The sequence below is a fragment of the Gastrolobium bilobum genome, unplaced genomic scaffold (genome assembly GCF_033153095.1).
Source record: "Gastrolobium bilobum isolate Gb01-03AN ecotype WA unplaced genomic scaffold, APGP_CSIRO_Gbil_v1 utg4377, whole genome shotgun sequence".
Taxonomy (NCBI): domain Eukaryota; kingdom Viridiplantae; phylum Streptophyta; class Magnoliopsida; order Fabales; family Fabaceae; genus Gastrolobium; species Gastrolobium bilobum.
In genome coordinates this window covers 1,703,745-1,720,655 of record NW_026895684.1, presented here as the reverse complement: position 1 = coordinate 1,720,655, position 16,911 = coordinate 1,703,745, and the positions used below count along the sequence as shown (strand labels likewise).

General features: G+C 34.2%; 2 protein-coding genes across 3 annotated transcripts; both read left to right on the top strand.

Annotated features, from left to right (window-relative positions):
- Positions 1-937: 937 nt before the first annotated feature.
- LOC133290465 (uncharacterized) lies at positions 938-6,576 on the top strand. Of its 2 annotated transcripts, XM_061488546.1 has the most exons (9): positions 938-1,602; positions 3,277-3,480; positions 3,591-3,833; positions 4,233-4,299; positions 4,387-4,575; positions 4,750-4,841; positions 5,341-5,520; positions 5,591-5,727; positions 5,910-6,576. In XM_061488546.1, the coding sequence occupies exons 1-9, from the start codon at positions 1,102-1,104 to the stop codon at positions 6,094-6,096; spliced, it is 1,800 nt and encodes a 599-aa protein (XP_061344530.1). In that variant the 5' UTR covers positions 938-1,101; the 3' UTR covers positions 6,097-6,576. The 2 variants fall into 2 exon arrangements, with proteins under 2 accessions (XP_061344530.1, XP_061344538.1); XM_061488554.1 differs by lacking the exons at positions 5,591-5,727; positions 5,910-6,576 and having other exon boundaries at positions 4,750-4,845; positions 5,341-5,492.
- A 5,240-nt stretch (positions 6,577-11,816) lies between these two features.
- Positions 11,817-15,977, top strand: LOC133291078 (pentatricopeptide repeat-containing protein At4g02750-like). The gene is made up of 2 exons (XM_061489262.1): positions 11,817-12,603; positions 14,746-15,977. Exons 1-2 carry the CDS (start codon positions 11,817-11,819, stop codon positions 15,681-15,683), a joined length of 1,725 nt encoding a protein of 574 aa, XP_061345246.1. The 3' UTR covers positions 15,684-15,977.
- Positions 15,978-16,911: the final 934 nt, after the last annotated feature.

Sequence of the window (16,911 nt, the reverse complement as noted above, 5' to 3'; positions counted from 1 at the left end):
TGGAAGATGGCTCAATTAAATATAAGCCAAAGTAGCATTGCGTGGCGATTAGGTTGACATGGGTAAAAGAAATTAGCTCCGCGTTTTGTGCTAACAAGAAACTTTTTTTTTTTTTGGTAAAATGCTAAGAAACTTAAAGTGTCTCTATCTCTTGTTTATCAAAAGTTTTTTCTTATTTGAAATACATATATTTTAAAGTTTGACTGCTAGAAAAATAAAATAGAATTTGGATAGAATTTAATCATATGTAAAAGTAATAAAATCAAAATAAAATAATAACTTCAATTCATTTATTTAAGAACCAATTGATATGTTAATTTATATAAAAAAAATCAAGTTATTTATTGGAGATGCAATTAGTAGTCTTTCAATCGAAACCCAGAATTAGCGTCGTTGGATTTTGGTTTTTTTTTTTTTTTTTTATCAGAGTTAATGTATTTTATATTATAAGAGTTACTTTTATCTCATACATAAATTTATGTGAGGTTACATGAACAGAAGAGATAAAAAAAATAAAAAATGACCCCACATATGTGTGTAGAATACTAGAAATATTAATCCCTTTTTTATCCTCTTGTTTGCTTTCGCTTTCTTTTCTCATGTACCAAAAACAACTAATTGCTGCCTTCGCAAAAAAGGGGTAAAAAAAGCCAAAATAAACGGATGGAAAGAAAATCACTTCAAATAATCCAAAATCTTAACCCATCCATTCATGGCTCACGTTTCTCTCTCAAAACAGCAAAAAAGAAAACAGAAAAAAAAAAGCAAAAGCGAAAGAAACAGCAAATTTCGTTCTTTATTTATTTTTCTTTATATATTAAAAAAAGAAAACATTCAGACCAGTCTCGCTGGCACACCGCCATTAAATAAAAAAAACTGCGTAAATTTATAGTTTAATATAATATCATATACTTTCACAGTCCTTGACAAAGAAAAAGTGTAACTGCCCTCTTCACCGTTCCTCTCTTTTGCGTTCCCCATACAGACAAACATTTCGTTTTCATTTTCCGATTACTCGTTTTCTGATGACCGGCGGCGAGAACCGGCACCGGAAGGAGAACTGAAAAAGGGCCCTCTCCTCTTGTCTCCTCTACGGCAGGCATGTCAGAGAACAACGACCATGCGTTGCAGACGTTCCGAGCCCTGGTGGAGAGCGCGGACCACAAGTTCGCTAGGGTTCGGGACGTGCCTGCATACGGTCGCGTGAGCCAGAACCACTTCTTCCACAAGGTTTTCAAGGCCTACACACGCCTATGGAAGTACCAGCAGGAAAACCGCGCGAAGCTGGTGCAGTGCGGTCTCAAGCGCTGGGAAATCGGCGAGATCGCGAGCCGAATCGGCCAGCTCTACTTCGGGCAGTACATGAGGACCAGCGAGTGCAGGTTCCTGGTCGAGGCCTACGTCTTCTACGAGGCCATACTCAGCAGAAGGTACTTCGAAGGATCCGAAGCTTCCACGAAAGATCTGGGAGTTCGGTCCAAGGAGTTGCGGTTCTATGCGCGGTTTTTGTTGGTTTCGGTGATTCTGAACCGGGCCGATATGGTCAAGCATCTCATGGACCGGTTCGTCGCTTTGGTTGATGATTGCAAGAGTAACTTCCGGGTAATACATTGTTTTTCTTCTGAAATTGGAGCTGAAACGCTTTGCGTTCTGGAGAGTTTTTTGTTTCTGGCTTAATTTTTGGTTCGTTTGGAAGTGATGTTTAGCTTTGTATGTTCAAGTGTCGCCGGGAAAAGAAAGTGAACTTATGTTCATAGATTTTTATTTTTTATTTTTTATTGTCGTTTTTGCTAACGAAGTTCTTAGGAGGGAAACAGCTTGTGATATACGTGGTGTTCTTTTCTTGCGTTCATAACTAAAAATACTATAAATTCAGAGATAATTAAGAAGCTTCTCTGTTTAGATCATTTTGTTTATGGTCACTGTGTCATACTTGATTTAGAGTCCTTAAGTTTCATCTGAAAATAATTAGAATAGCATATAGTCTTTTAGGTTGTATGATAGAGCACAACAGCGACATTTGATGAATTGATCCGTGTACCGACCTCACCTAGTGGGATAAGTCTTGGTGTTGTATCCGATAGAATGCAAGCTTATTTGTTCTATGTCATAGTTTTTTTTTTATTTGGAGGGAGGGTGGGGTTAGAATCCATGTCTTGTAAATTTTGTTTGAGTTTGTTGGTGCAGGAGATCTCTGTAATAAGTGTAATCCATATTTCATCAACATCTGATTCCACAGGAGAAAATAGATGGAGGGATAGAACGGATAAGATTAAAAAAGTAAAAATCCACTCCCCAATTAAACCCGACTAGCGAGTGTGGGGATAGAACGGATAAGATTAGGGCTCTAAAATAAACGGAGTGAAAAGTTTGCTTAAAGTAATAAATGTTAGATTGGATGGCATGGTTATGCCTGAGTGGGATATGAAACATGAGCTGTGAAGGTGATCAAATGAGTTACATCAAGGTTATGGAAAGTACTCAATTTTACAGTTTTAAAGAAAAGAAAATGGTAATTTTTTTAAAGAAAATGTGTCCCATTGTAGAACCAAATTAATGTTTGAATCAACTGACTTTCAAGTAGTACTGTACTTTGTTATGCTGACTGTGGGGGCCAGTTTTCCAGAATAACATTGTTGGTGCAGGGATGATTTTCTTTTCAAATATATATTTATACACACACACACACACACACATATGTATATGAAGTTCTTTTCGGCAACCAGATAATAGTAAAACAAGAAATTGCTGTAAGTTGGCAAAACAAACAAGAATCTGAAGTGCCTAAATGCATTTACATGTGTTGATTCGATAAGTAGCACACAAACTAAGAGGATAAAAGTGTTATGCTAAAAATAATGATACTTCATTAAATGCATGATAACTACGGTCCATTTTACTAGATTTAGTAAATTTGTAAAATGAGTTTGAATTTTTATTTTTTGCCTTAGACCTTGGTCATCTCTGCATTGTTCTGCTTCAGATATTTCTAACTTACAAATTTATTTTATTACATGTTGCATGCTTGATTGTTATTGTTTTGTATTGAAAGTTAACCTTCCACTTCTCAATCTGATTGTCATTTGTAATTTCTTTTTTTGACTGTTATCCTTCATTATTAATATTGAACTTTAGTGTTTTACATTCAGATAAAATATACTATAAACTGTATCATAATATAATTCATTGATGCTTTGTATTCCACCATTCATCCACAGAAGGAAATATCTCTGTATTGCTTGTTTGACTTGATGAACATGAACTATTTCTTTTCAGGAAACTAACTTTAAAGAATGGAAACAAGTGGTGCAAGAAATTGTCCGTTTCACAAAAGTAGATAAGGGTTTTAGTGTCAGGCCTATGCGATATTGTGCCACATTTGATACTCATCGGGCTTCTCTTCCTTATGTGGCTCGTTTTCATGCTAAGAGGGTTTTAAAATTTCAAGATGCACTGTTAACAAGCTATCATCGAAATGAGGTAAATACTGTTCCATGCTGCCATGGTGGTTCTTAAATTTGGATTAATAAATTACTTTAGTAGCTGAAAGGGACTGAAGCTTTTGAATCTTCATATACTCTAACTTTCAGGTCAAATTTGCGGAGCTTACATTGGATACCTATAGAATGATACAGTGTTTGGAATGGGAACCTAGTGGATTATTCTACCAAAAGCATATAGTTAAACCTATTGAGAATGGCGACTCGATTGATCATTCAGGAGCTTCTGGGATAATAGACATGAATCTTGCTGCAGATATGACTGATCCAACTGCACCTCCTAATCCTAGAAAGGCTAACTTGTATCGTCCATCTGTGACACATTTGATAGCAGTAAGTTCTCAAGCCTACTGGAAAGTTTGTGTTACATGCTTGTCTATTTGCTAAAATTTAAAGGCTGTTCCGGTAACTAGGCCTTGACAATAACAAATAATATTTCGTGGGATTTTTATGATTTCTCCTTTCACATGACGTGGATATTCATATGTGCATTTGGTGTGTTTCATTGGTTCTAGTGTATATTTTAATATTTTGCATGTTTGTTTGTGCAAACTATCATGACATGTTTGTGTTTGTTTTTTCCTTCATGCTGTAGTGTCTGATTTATGAATCACTACCAAAATTTTCACTTGTTAAATATGGCTGTTTACATCCTATTGATATACAATCTTTCCCTGGATGTTAAATATATCATTTGTTATTTCTTGTATTGAGCTTCATGGTGTTACGCAGGTTATGGCAACAATTTGTGAGGAGCTACCTCCAGACAGTGTTGTGCTAGTATATCTTTCAGCCTCAGGTTTACATTTTCTCTGTTTTTTAAGTATAAATCTATTGGTCATGTCCTGTTATACTAGGTTAGTTACCTTAGTAATCACTCATACAGGAAAGGCTGGTCTTAATAATGTCTCTCAGATGGAAAATTCTGGAGGGTCATCCAAATTTTCAAGACATAAAGTCCTTTCTCAGACTTCTCAAGAACAAAATTCAGGAATTTCTGAATCTCAAAATAATGGCAAGAGAGAATTGAGCTGTTATGACAATTACCTGTGGTTTGGTCCCAAGGGAAATGGTGGTAGGTATCTGCACTGAGTTTGTTCTCTGTCAAACTTTTGTTGAGATTGTTTCAGGAAATGTTATGAGAATGTAATCTTTTTTCCTTCCTTTTTTGGGTGTTTATTGTCTGTTATAGAAGAAACAAGCACCTCTGCTGTAGCTGCACTTACATATGCTGTATTTGAATTATCAGGTTCAAACAACCTCTACCCTGGCGATCTTATTCCATTCACTCGGAAACATCTTTTCTTAATTATTGATAGCGATAACAGCCATGCATTCAAGGCAGGTTTGTCAAAACTTGTATATGAGTTTCCTGGAAACTTTGTTAGGTAGAACTGCTCTGTATATTCCTTGAATCTAATTTTACTTGTTAACGGCATGATGAAGTTTGTAATTAGTTTGTTACTCTATAATCTGATATTATTGTAACATTTCAAAATGAATTTAAAACACACTAACAATGGGAAACCCTGCCTCATTGATTTTCTTTAGCAATTTGAGCCTCAATGTAGAACTTTCTCCAAGGACAGAGTTAAGGGGTGTAGAGAAAGAACCTTAAATTATGAAATGGTGTTGTCGAATTCCTTGTGTAGTTACGAAAATAATGATAACTACAGCTTCTTTCTGGGTTTGGGATGTTTTTGTGCTAGTTTTCCTGGGGAAGCCAGTCATTATTGAATATTTGCTTGTTGGGTCCCGTCTTTAATATATATTGGAATTGATAGGTTCATTAATTAGAAGTTGCTGTCTTTGAGTCTTGATGTTTAATAAATGATTGCAGGTTTTGCATGGTGCTGAAAGGGGAGAGACGCCTGCTCTATTTCTTTCACCTTTAAGGCCGATTTTCAAGAACCCATCTGATATAAATTTACATAACGGAAGCCAATTTACCTTTTTCTTGACTGCTCCATTGTCAGCATTTTGCCAAATGATTGGTCTCTTCCCCAACGAAGCTGATACAGTAAGTGAATAATCTGTAAATTTTCTCAAATCAACTTTAAATATTGGTCTAATTGTTGTGTTAACCGTAGGATCTCTACAATGAAGCTGAGAACATAATCGCTAATGCTTTCACTGAGTGGGAAATAATTCTTTGCTCATCAACCGTCATGGATTTAGTATGGGCACAAGTTATAACTGATCCATTTTTAAGGCGACTTATTCTAAGGTATTTGCTCTCTATTTTTTTTTTTTTGAATTAGCCGATGCATTCATTTTTTATCTTGGTTGGAGATTGGTTTGGGAGAATGACAGAATAGCATTTGACTGCCATCTAGACTTCTTCAGGCGCTATTAAAATGAAGTTACTGAATGAACTTCTGTATGATGTGTTCCATAATTTATCTACAGATTCATATTCTGCCGATCAGTGATATCTTTTTTCTGCCCACCTGAGGAAAGTGAACGGTATCTGCCGCTATGCTTACCCCATCTACCCACTTCTGTTGCACCAAAGTCCGAAGCTGTGCGTTCTGCTGTTGTGCAACTGGCCATGCACTTTGACGTTGCTGACTGCTTTCACTTTACTGATACATAACATTGAGACTTAAAATGTGACATGTATAGTGTTAGGTTAAAATGCAGGCTTTGGAAGCTAAGGATTCTCGGATCAAAGGGATATGAGACAGAAGTATGGGTTGACCTTTTGGGCGCCATGACAAGAGTATGAGTGGTAGTGGGGCTTGGGCCGTTGGGGTGGAGTACCAAATTGTTGAAGATGGTTGCCTATGCTTGTTCTGTTGCTTAATTCGACTTCAGGCTTCATTCTTCCATATGCTGTATTTGGTGGTTTGCTCTTTACTGTTAAGGTTAGGTCATGGTGGGTGCCTGATGATGACTTTTCATGTGCTTGGGCCTGGAAAGATAGTTGTTAGTTTTGAAGTTAGTTGTATTTGTTTATACTTCATAGCTTTGAAAAAGAAAAAAACTGAAAGTAATTATTATTTTTTACCCTTTTTGAGCAGAATGGACAGTATCGAAATAAATTGATTGAGGAGGTTGTATACTGGGAAGAAGGAATTCCGTCAAAACTAGAAAGAAAATAAACTACTTACCCTGTATATTCAGTTTCGGAGTTTTACCATATCTAGATATAGAAACATCAACATCAACAACACATTTATCCCAAATTAATTGGGGTCGGTGGTAGATGAACTCACATGAAAGATACAAAACGGTTGAAAAAAAGTTAAAAAAAAATAAAAAATAAAAATAAAATAAATAAATAAATAAATAAAAATAAACAAATAAAATAAAAATATAAAATAAAATAACAATATATGTATATATAAATAAATAAAAGTAAAAAAGAAAGGGACAAGAAGAAGTAGGGGAAATGAAGGGGAAAAGGACTAAAAATGGACCATCTGGAACATAGGAATAACAGCGGATCTAACCCTCCACCATATGTATAGCTTTTCTCCATTCCATATCTAGATATAGAAACATCGGATGAAATATGTTACGCTTATCATGATATTGTATTCGTCATTTGGTTTTCTTTTTGGTAGGCTTTAGGTAATATCTCAAACTCGGACATTTCCGCGGTTTGCAGTTACTCATTTTTTTTTTCTTTAGAAAAAGTAAACAACAAATATCATTCTTTTCTAAATTTACGTCCGCACAATTTCGATTTACCAAAATACAAAATTGTCACACCGGAAGCTCAAACTGCTCTAAATGTTCCAAGGTGGACTATGTTATTACTCTTAGCTACTCTCCTATTTCATGGAAGACAAAAAGCACGCTCTTCCGCCGAGGCAGGATGGATATTGTTCCATGGCTGCCACTACTTCTGAAGTCTTATGGCTTCGTTCATTTTTATGATAACTAGGATGGTTTGCACATTGTTGCCAATCTTGTGTTCCTAAATGTATTGAACTTGATTGCCATTCCATCCGGGATCACATTCTCGCTTGCGTGGAATTTTCTCGACAAACGGTATCTCCTCCAGTCACTGCTTTTTTTTATCCCATCGTCCTCTCTTTAACTTCAACAATTTCTCCGTGGGAGGCTTGTCGGAATTAACACCAAGAGTTTGTTGAACTAAGCCAACTTGACCTCTCAAACAACAACTTCACCGGAGATATTCCGGTAAGTTTTGGCTAGTTTCCCAACTAAAGGTGCTTCATTTATCCGGAAACCTTCTAAGTGGAGTGATCCCTCCCTTTCTAGGCAACCTTAGTGAGTTAACTCGATTGGAACTAGTTTATAACCCGTTCAAGCCAGGACCTTTACCTTCCTAACTAGGAAACCTTTCTAATATGAAAATTGTGTTCCTTGCCATTGTAAACCTGGCAGGGGAGATACCACACTTCATTGGGAACCTTGTTTCACTCAAGAACTTGGATTTCTCTCTGAGCTACTTGTCAAGTAAGATCTCAGAGAGCATTTCGGGCTTGAAAAATATGGAACAAATTTAGCTACTTGAAAAATGGTGCGAGAGAGATTACGATCAAAACTGAGGTGTATACCCGTGGTGATTGGAGACTCAAAGATGACGCCGAAGGTTTCAGAAACAGCGAGAAATTTGACCCGGGAATGGTGGCTAAGGTTCCAAATCAAGGGTTGGGTGAGCTTCGCTTGGGTGAAGGATCAAAATGTCAATGCGGAAAAAAATAAAGGAGGCCATCTTGACTTTAAAATGACAAACTTTTTTTTTTTTTAACTACATTACCATGTTATACTGTTCTTTACCATGTATATCAATGATTGAAGTTTAGGTTCTATGTGATTTACTCCAAATTATTTTAGAAAAATAAAATCCAAGAACTTTGATATAATAATTACTCCAAATTATCAATAATTAAAAAATAAGAAAAATCTCACTTATTTGCTAAATTTTCGTTTGAAAATGAAAAACCATCTCATGGTTATCACATTATACTAAAAAAACAATTACTACACCCAAAAATACAAAATGGGTTGAATATATTACATTTAAAATAGGCACAAAGATCATCAAACACATGAATCAATTGATATGATATTATTCTAACTTAATTAAGGGTTTTGAGTTTGGATTCTAGGTTTATAATTGTGTTAAGAACTTGATAAGAATAATTTTTCCTCCCTTATAATTTTGTTCAACTCGAACCGAATTAGTAAAATAATTAATAAATTAATGGGAAAAAAAACATAACCTTATTAAAGTTTGAACATTGAACCATAAATTAGGACGTAGGCCTATTATAGACCCAAGCATGGCAAGGGTCTAAATTAGACCAGGTTTCAAGTCCATACCAAAATATTTAGGAAAAAAAAATAATGAAAAATCACAATTAGACAAATAAAATAATGAAATAAATAAAACAATAAAAACAGATACTTTTAATATAATAACTGAAAGGATTTATATTAAAATGAAAAAAAATAATCTTAAAAGCATATACCATATATGAAGAAATTAAAAGGCTTTGTAAATCTATATTCACATGCCTATTACAACTAACAAATATGAACAAAAAATCTTAAGAAAATGGCAATATTTTTTAACTTAAAATATTAGCAAATATTTTTATTATATATAAAATTTAAATGTAATAGGTAGGTTGGGTGGCCTAGGGAATAATCTGAGCGTGAACCCAACTCAAAGGAAGATACACCCTAACCGTTTTTTGGATTAAATTGAACCCAGCCTAACCCAAAATATGCTGATCAAGCCAAATCTAGTCTAAAGCATCTCTAATGGGCGAGACTCGAAATTAATCTCATGTTGTTGGTTTGTTTTGGGAGGAAAGTTATATTTATAAATTTTTACAAATTATATTAAAAGTATGATCGGTTATACTTCAATTAAGGGGGGTGTATTGGATTGAGATTCCAAAGGATTTTAATGGATTGTTTTTGGACAAAAAAATCTGTTGGTATTCGATTAGGATTTTAATTGATTGAAAAAAAATCATATGGTATTCGATTAGGATTTTAAAAGATTATTTTAAAATCCGTTAGTTTTCAATCAAGATTTTAAACAATGGAATCACAATCTCGTGGTATTCAAAAATTCGACGATTTTAATGAATTTTCTTTTGGTGTGGATTTCGTGAGACTTTTTAGTGAAAAATATAAATAGAATGTTTATCTTACAATCTCACCCCAACTCCTAGGATTTCTTGAGATTCTTCTGTTGCAGTGTTTTCTTCTTCCTTTGGCAGGTTGACTGCTCGAAATTGGGTTCCGTCACGAGAGTTTCGTCAAAACTAAAAAAAAAACATATTTTTGAGCGATTTTTATCACAAAACAACCGCGAAACAACAAACCAACTAGATTTTAATATGATCTATCTTAAAAATAACATATTTTTGAGCTATTTTGGAAGTTTAAAAAGTGATTTTTTAAGCTATGAGTCACGGTTTTTCTTGGCACAAAAACGTGTGATTTTTGTATTAAAAATAACATAAAACAGTGAAAAAATAACAGGAGAACTAAAACTCTCAAACCAATTTTTGTTTTACATAAATGAAGCAATATCAATTTAAAGAAAGATTGAAACTTTCATAATATGAACCCTATATTTCGTAACAATACATTCATGAACGAAATTCCTTCACTATAGGAAACGATTTCAAGCAATTTTTGTGTCAATAGATAACTAAAAACTTGTTTTTTCTCAAAAGCCCCAAAGCAATTTAAGGTTTCTATGTATCGACTAAAAAAAATTTGAGAAATTTTCTAAACTTTCATGTAATTAAACCCAAAATTTCAGATTCAAAATTTTCTTAGAATATTCAATGAAAATATGCATATGATATATGGTTAGAAAACTCTCATCACGTAAAATAAAAACCCCAAGGTTTTCAAGATCAATTGCAAAAAATTTCAAACGAAGTTTTATCATGAACTTTAGGTTCTATATGCAAATTTAGAATTATTTTTATAATTAAAAAAATTGGGTCTTATAATCATATATGCATAACTTTGATACCAAATGAAGAAGATAAATTTCAACCCATTAGGTATGTGAAAAGCTGTTGTTTAGTAATTTTGAATGTTTGTTAAAAATTATATTATGTTTTACTGATTGAGAAAATTATATTAGGTTTTACTTTTTTTTCATTAATTTCATTGCATTTCTTTGTTATTTTTTTATGGGAAATATTATACTTACAATCTATTTTTGTTTACAACCATATTTTAATCGTTGATTTCTATCAATCAATGGTTATTTTTTTCACAAATCAAACTCATTAATTAATATTTTACTTGGAAGTTAACCGTTGATATATGGTCATTATTTTCGCAAATCAAACTCATTGAGAAAATTATATTAGATTTTATTGATATGTGAAAAATTGTTGCTTAGTAATTTTTGAGATAATTTTCAACTCGTTGTTAAGTTTACTTTTTTTATTAATATCATTGCATTTCTTTGTTATTTGTTTTTATTGACCCTTGTAATTTTGAATATTTGTTAAAAATTCATATAATTTTTTAAAATCTTATAAATCCATATTGTCCTTTCAAATTTTATGAATTCTATTAAAATCCTGTAAAATCAAATCCTATGAAATCTTGATTGTACAAAATGTCTTTTGAAAAAGTCTATAAAGTCTGTCCAATTCTAAAATGTCTTTTAAAATATGTTGGATTTTGTATCTCAAAAAAGTCTTTTAAAATTCTAATCCAATACACTCCTAAAAGTGTATGATCGACCATACTTAATTTAATTTGTAAATTTTTTTTGAAAATGAATCATTCTTCTTATTTTGTACCTCCTAGTAGTTGGGTTCATTTAATGCAAAAAGAGGGAGAATAACTACTAAGAAAATCATATTTCACTAAAAAATAAAAATCTCTGGTGGCAATTTTATAATTTTTTGTGAGTGTAGAATATCATTTTAACAATAATACGTTCTATTTTCCACTTTTTCTCTCTCTACCCATCAAAATAAGAATTCTCAATTTTTCTTAATAATTCCTTAATCAAATAGAAACATAACACTTGACAAAATAAAGAGAAAAAAAAAGGAATTTGTGCCGTTAGTTTAACTTTATAGCATATAATAAAGTTTATATAGAATCCAAATTATTAAAAATATTATTTCTAACATTCATAAATGTTTTCATAAAAAGTGATAAAAAAAAATATCCCATCTCGAAAACTAAAAGGAAATGGCCATATATGTGAATCGAGAAGTTATTTGAACTAGTAATTCTTGAATCTAGATCCTTTGATTAAAAAACAATTATTTCCATTGATGTGGGTTAAAATGTACGTATATTTGGGTTTTAGTCACTTCTCGTTGTTGCTCACACTCCATGCTCACCAACATAGTTTCACTAAACCCAAGCTCATCCTCCATTACGCGCCAGCGCCATTCCCTCCTTCTGTTCGCGATCTTTTTCTCTACTCGCGATGTGTATCGCGCAAACCTCAACATCGCCGCTCTCTCACGATCCGGTAATGTGGACGCTGCTCGCCAACTGTTCGACAAAATGCCCACAAAAGACGTCGTCACCTGGAACTCCATGCTCACCGGCTACTGGCAGAACGGGTTTCTCCAACATTCCAAAGCGCTTTTCTATTCCATGCCACTCAAGAACGTCGTTTCCTGGAACTCCATGATAGCCGCGTGCGTTCAAAACGACATAGTCGACGACGCGTTCAACTATTTCGCCGCAATGCCGGAGAAGAACGCTGCTTCCTACAACGCAATGATCTCGGGTTTAGTGAAATTCGGGCGCGTGAAGGAAGCGCAGAAGCTCTTCGAAGAGATGCCTCATCCGAACGTGATTTCTTACACCGCGATGATCGATGGGTACGCGAGGAAGGAAGGTGGTGGTGGCATTCGGCGCGCGAGGGTGCTGTTTGATGCGATGCCTCGCAGGAACGCGGTTTCGTGGACGGTGATGATTAGTGGCCTCGTGGATAACGGGTTGTGCGAGGAAGCATGGGAACTGTTTGAAAGAATGCCCCAGAAGAATATTGTTGCCACGACTGCTATGATCACGGGTTTTTGTAAACAAGGGAAGATGGAAGAGGCTAGGACTTTGTTTGAAGAGCTTCCACGCAGAGATCGCGTTTCTTGGAATATAATGATAACGGGTACGTGAAAGTTTAAAGTTTAACGCAAGAGCATTCTCATTCTCTTTCTCATTCCAAGTTTCAAGCTTTAGGCAAATATGGATTTAACCACTAGTGATTATTCAATAGGACGGATGGTTTACACAAGCGTTCTTATACTATTTAATAACTTTATATACAGAATATGATTTTAAACGAAACAAGCTTCGAATTCTAGTTGTCTATTATCTTAATTATTTGTGTCAAATTTTGTAAAAATTGAACAACAATAAAAATATAATTAGATGGTTTTTATTTTCGTATATTTCAAAAATATATATTATGTTCATTGTTAAACTTTACGTATACTAATGAGTACTAGATAATTTTCAATTAATGTAATAATTCATAAATATGATTTATTTGATAGGAACTTTAAATCCAATGGTGGATTTGGATTTGGATCTTCTTACGTGGAAAAGTGTTCATGTGGTCATGTTATTTGATTACAACCACTCATTGATGATGACATAAGAGAGAGAAAAGTGTATGATTCTTAAATGAGTGGTGGTTGTGATCAAATAACATTATCACATGATCATTTTTTTACATGAAAGGATCCAAATCTGGTGGATTTTGAAATAAAATTATGGGATATGTTTTTCTCCTGTTTCAAGAGAAAAATATCCTCTCGTGCACTAACATAAAAACTCATGTTGTTTTTTTTTTTTTAATCAGGTGGATCCCACGTTTTGTTGTATCTGCAAGAAAGTTACAAGTTTCTCCGCAAAAACTTATAACCCTAAAATTATCCAATATAAACTTAGGCTTTAATGTTTTTATAATGAATGTAGACAAGTTATCTACATTCACTCCTAAAACGATGTCATTTTGGGCTCAATATAAATAATTTATCTATATTGACTGCAGAACAAAAAAACCATAAACTTATTAAGAATCTAAGTCTTATATACACTCATCCCTTTTATTAAAAAAAGGAAAAAAAATGTTTGTCATGTTAAAGAACACAACTTTGTGTAGTTTTAAGTGAAATAACTGTTTTTGTGTATATATTTGTTAGGTTTTTACTTTCAAGGACAAATATATACCGAAACGCAATCGTTTCATTTAAAATGACACAAAGTTGTATCTTACAAAATAGACTTTTTGACCCTTATAACCCTTTAATAATAATTAATTATCAAATTGACCTTCATTATAAACTATTTCGAAAATTTAACCCCCTCAAAAAACATAACACCAATCTGCCCCTGTTTGACCGTTGACCACCAAACCTACCCGGGTATATTTTGAAATTTTTGACCTACCCAAGTAAGGAGGGGTGTACCCGGGTATTGTTCTTGGTACTGGGAATTTACCCGGGTAGAAAGGGGTGTACCCGGGTAAATCTCCACATCCTCAACTTTCAAGAAGATGGCTCTCACTGAAGAACCCCTAGATGTACAATACTCTCCCTCATTCCTCGATGCCCTTCTATGTGAAGAGAAAGATACCTTTGAGGACGATTTTGATGCAAACTGTGTTGAGGTTGAGACCAATAACAATGACCCATCTGTGCCTTTGGTTTTGCTGGACAATGACTTGTTATGGGAAGACGAGGAACTTGTCTCCTTAATCTCAAAAGAGGGAGAGACCCATTTGTGTTCTTGTAATCTCATCGCTGATGGAACACTAGAAGGGCCTCGTGTTGAGGCTGTGAGTTGGAAGATGTGGAGATTTATCCGGGTACACCCCTTTCTACCCGGGTAAATAATTCAAGCAATTTCTCAGTACCAAGAACAATACCCGGGTACACCCCTCCCTACCCGGTAGGTCAAAAATTTCAAGATATACCCGGGTAGGGAGGGGTGTACCCGGGTAGGCTTGGTGGTCAACGGTCAAACAGGGGCAGATTGGTGTTATGTTTTTTGAGGGAGTTAAATTTTCGAAATAGTTTATAATGAAGGTCAATTTAGTAATTAATTATTAATAAAAGGTTATAAGGGTCAAAAAGCCTACAAAATAACAAACATTTTCCCCTTACTAAGGGGGAGGGAAAAAAAATTTAAAGATGAACTTGTTGCAGTCCCAGGAATAGTAGGTTAATTTTCTTCTACTTTGTCTTGCATTTTTTATTATTATTATTATTATTCCATTTTTTCACAATTGATTCACCGTTTGTAGGTTATGCCCAAAATGGGAGAGGGGAAGAGGCACTGAATTTATTTTCACAAATGGTCCGGACGGGTATGCAACCAGATGATTTGACTTTTGTTTCACTTTTTACTGCCTGTGCAAGTCTTGCATCATTTGAAGAAGGAAGACAGGCGTATGCTCTTGTAATCAAGCATGGCTTTGATTCAGATTTGTCTCTGAGTAATGCCTTGGTTACTATGTACAGCAAATGTGGTGGAATTGTCGATTCTGAGTTAGCTTTTGGACAAATTTCCCATCCGGACGTTGTTTCATGGAACACTATCATTGCTGCATTTGCACAGCATGGTCTCTATGACAAAGCACGCTCCTACTTTGACCAGATGGTAAAATTCAGTGTTCAACCTGATGGTATAACTTTTCTGAGTTTGCTATCTGCTTGTTGTCGTGCTGGGAGGGTGGATGAAAGCATGAACCTGTTTAATTTGATGGTCCATAATTATGGTATTCCACCTAGGTCTGAACACTATGCTTGCTTAGTTGACGTAACAAGTCGATCAGGTCAGTTGCAGAGAGCTTGCGAAATAATCCAGGAGATGCCATTTGACGCGGATTCCAGCATCTGGGGTGCTCTTCTTGCTGCCTGTAGTGTTCATTTAAATGTGAAATTGGGGGAACTGGCAGCTAAAAGAATTTTGAATTTGGATCCTTATAATTCTGGTGCTTTTGTCATGTTGTCTAATATATACGCTGCTGCTGGCAAGTGGAAAGATGTCAACAGAGTCAGGGTTCTGATGAAAGAGCAAGGAGTAAAGAAACAAAAAGCCTATAGTTGGATGCAGATTGGAAACAAATTCCATTGTTTCGTTGGAGGGGATCCATCACATCCAAATATTAGTGATATTCATGTTGCTTTAAGGAGGATTACATTACATATGAAGGGTGACCCTGAAGAAATTTTCTTGTAAGAGGCTTTAAGTTGATTTAAGGCAACTGTTTTGACAAGTGAAGATACAGATTATATTGGGAGCCAGGGGAAGGTAATCCTGTTTAACTTTTAAGCTTCAGCACTTTTTGCCAAAGTAGCTCTAACTTCCAAATATAAAAAGCTGGAAATAGGAAAATTCAAGCCAATTGTTCAATTTAATAACAAGGGGCAGGGAAAATTTGCAATGGTTTCTTATGCAATTTCATATTTTGAAAATGGCAAATGATTTTTTTGCATTATCAATACTGTCAATCATTTCCCTCTCGCTATGTAAGTAATCAAAAAATCATTTAACTAGTCATTTCTCATTTGATTAAAAATTTATTTAAAAAAAATATGTCTAAAGTACTCGATCAACCTCACGTTTCGGCTGGTAGGGGAGGCAAATATCTTTGATATGTGAGACAAGAAATTTACATATAGCATTTTAAAAAACATAAGCGGGGGATCTTGTGCCCCTGTAAGATACAATGTGCAATGCATATGTCTCCGTCTCCCCTGCTCTGTATCAGATATGCAAAGGGACTAGAGAGATCATCCAGTCTTGTAATTTTCCTCTCTCTTAATAAGTTATTTTATCCACAAAAAGAATATGATAATTTGTCAATCTATATACATCATCAAGTATGTGGGATGTTACTGAGATTACGGTTGTGATCTATCTTCAAAATATTAGCTGAACATATGGTTTTCTCGAAGCTGCTTGCAAATTTTGGCGATACTGAAAGTAAATGCTTTTATTTGAGATGAATATGCTGAATAACACAATGGCTTGCAGTGATGTGCAACAAGGACACTGGTAGACTGTGATCCTTTTATGGGTTTTATAAGAAGGATGACACTGTTGGGGATCAGACTTGATAGCTTGCAATCCCTTTTGTTATGGACTTATTTTATTTTTATAGTTGTTTTATACATACAAATTGTGTAAATTAAACAAATAAAAATATATGACACCTTATTATTTTAAATATAATATTATTCTTTTAGGAAAAGTGTTTGTTATTTATGACATAACTTTTTATCATTTTAGACGAAACAATGTCATTTGGTGTATATTTCATGATTTTTATATATTTTTCTCCCATAGAATTATGAAGAGAAAGATAAAAAATAATCAATTATGCATCAAAACGATATCATTTTGTCTAAAATGACACAAAGTTCTGTTATTTAAAATGATAAATATTTTTTCCTATTTTTATTAC

Excerpts from the sequence above, each read along its gene's own strand:
- LOC133290465 (XM_061488546.1), top strand. The coding sequence starts at position 1,102 with ATGTCAGAGAACAACGACCATGCGTTGCAGACGTTCCGAGCCCTGGTG. Across the intron at positions 4,576-4,749 it reads TGGTCCCAAGGGAAATGGTG|GTTCAAACAACCTCTACCCT; the intron begins GTAGGTATCTGC and ends TTGAATTATCAG. Across the intron at positions 5,521-5,590 it reads TCCCCAACGAAGCTGATACA|GATCTCTACAATGAAGCTGA; the intron begins GTAAGTGAATAA and ends TGTTAACCGTAG.
- LOC133291078 (XM_061489262.1), top strand. The coding sequence starts at position 11,817 with ATGCTCACCAACATAGTTTCACTAAACCCAAGCTCATCCTCCATTACG. Across the intron at positions 12,604-14,745 it reads TTGGAATATAATGATAACGG|GTTATGCCCAAAATGGGAGA; the intron begins GTACGTGAAAGT and ends CACCGTTTGTAG.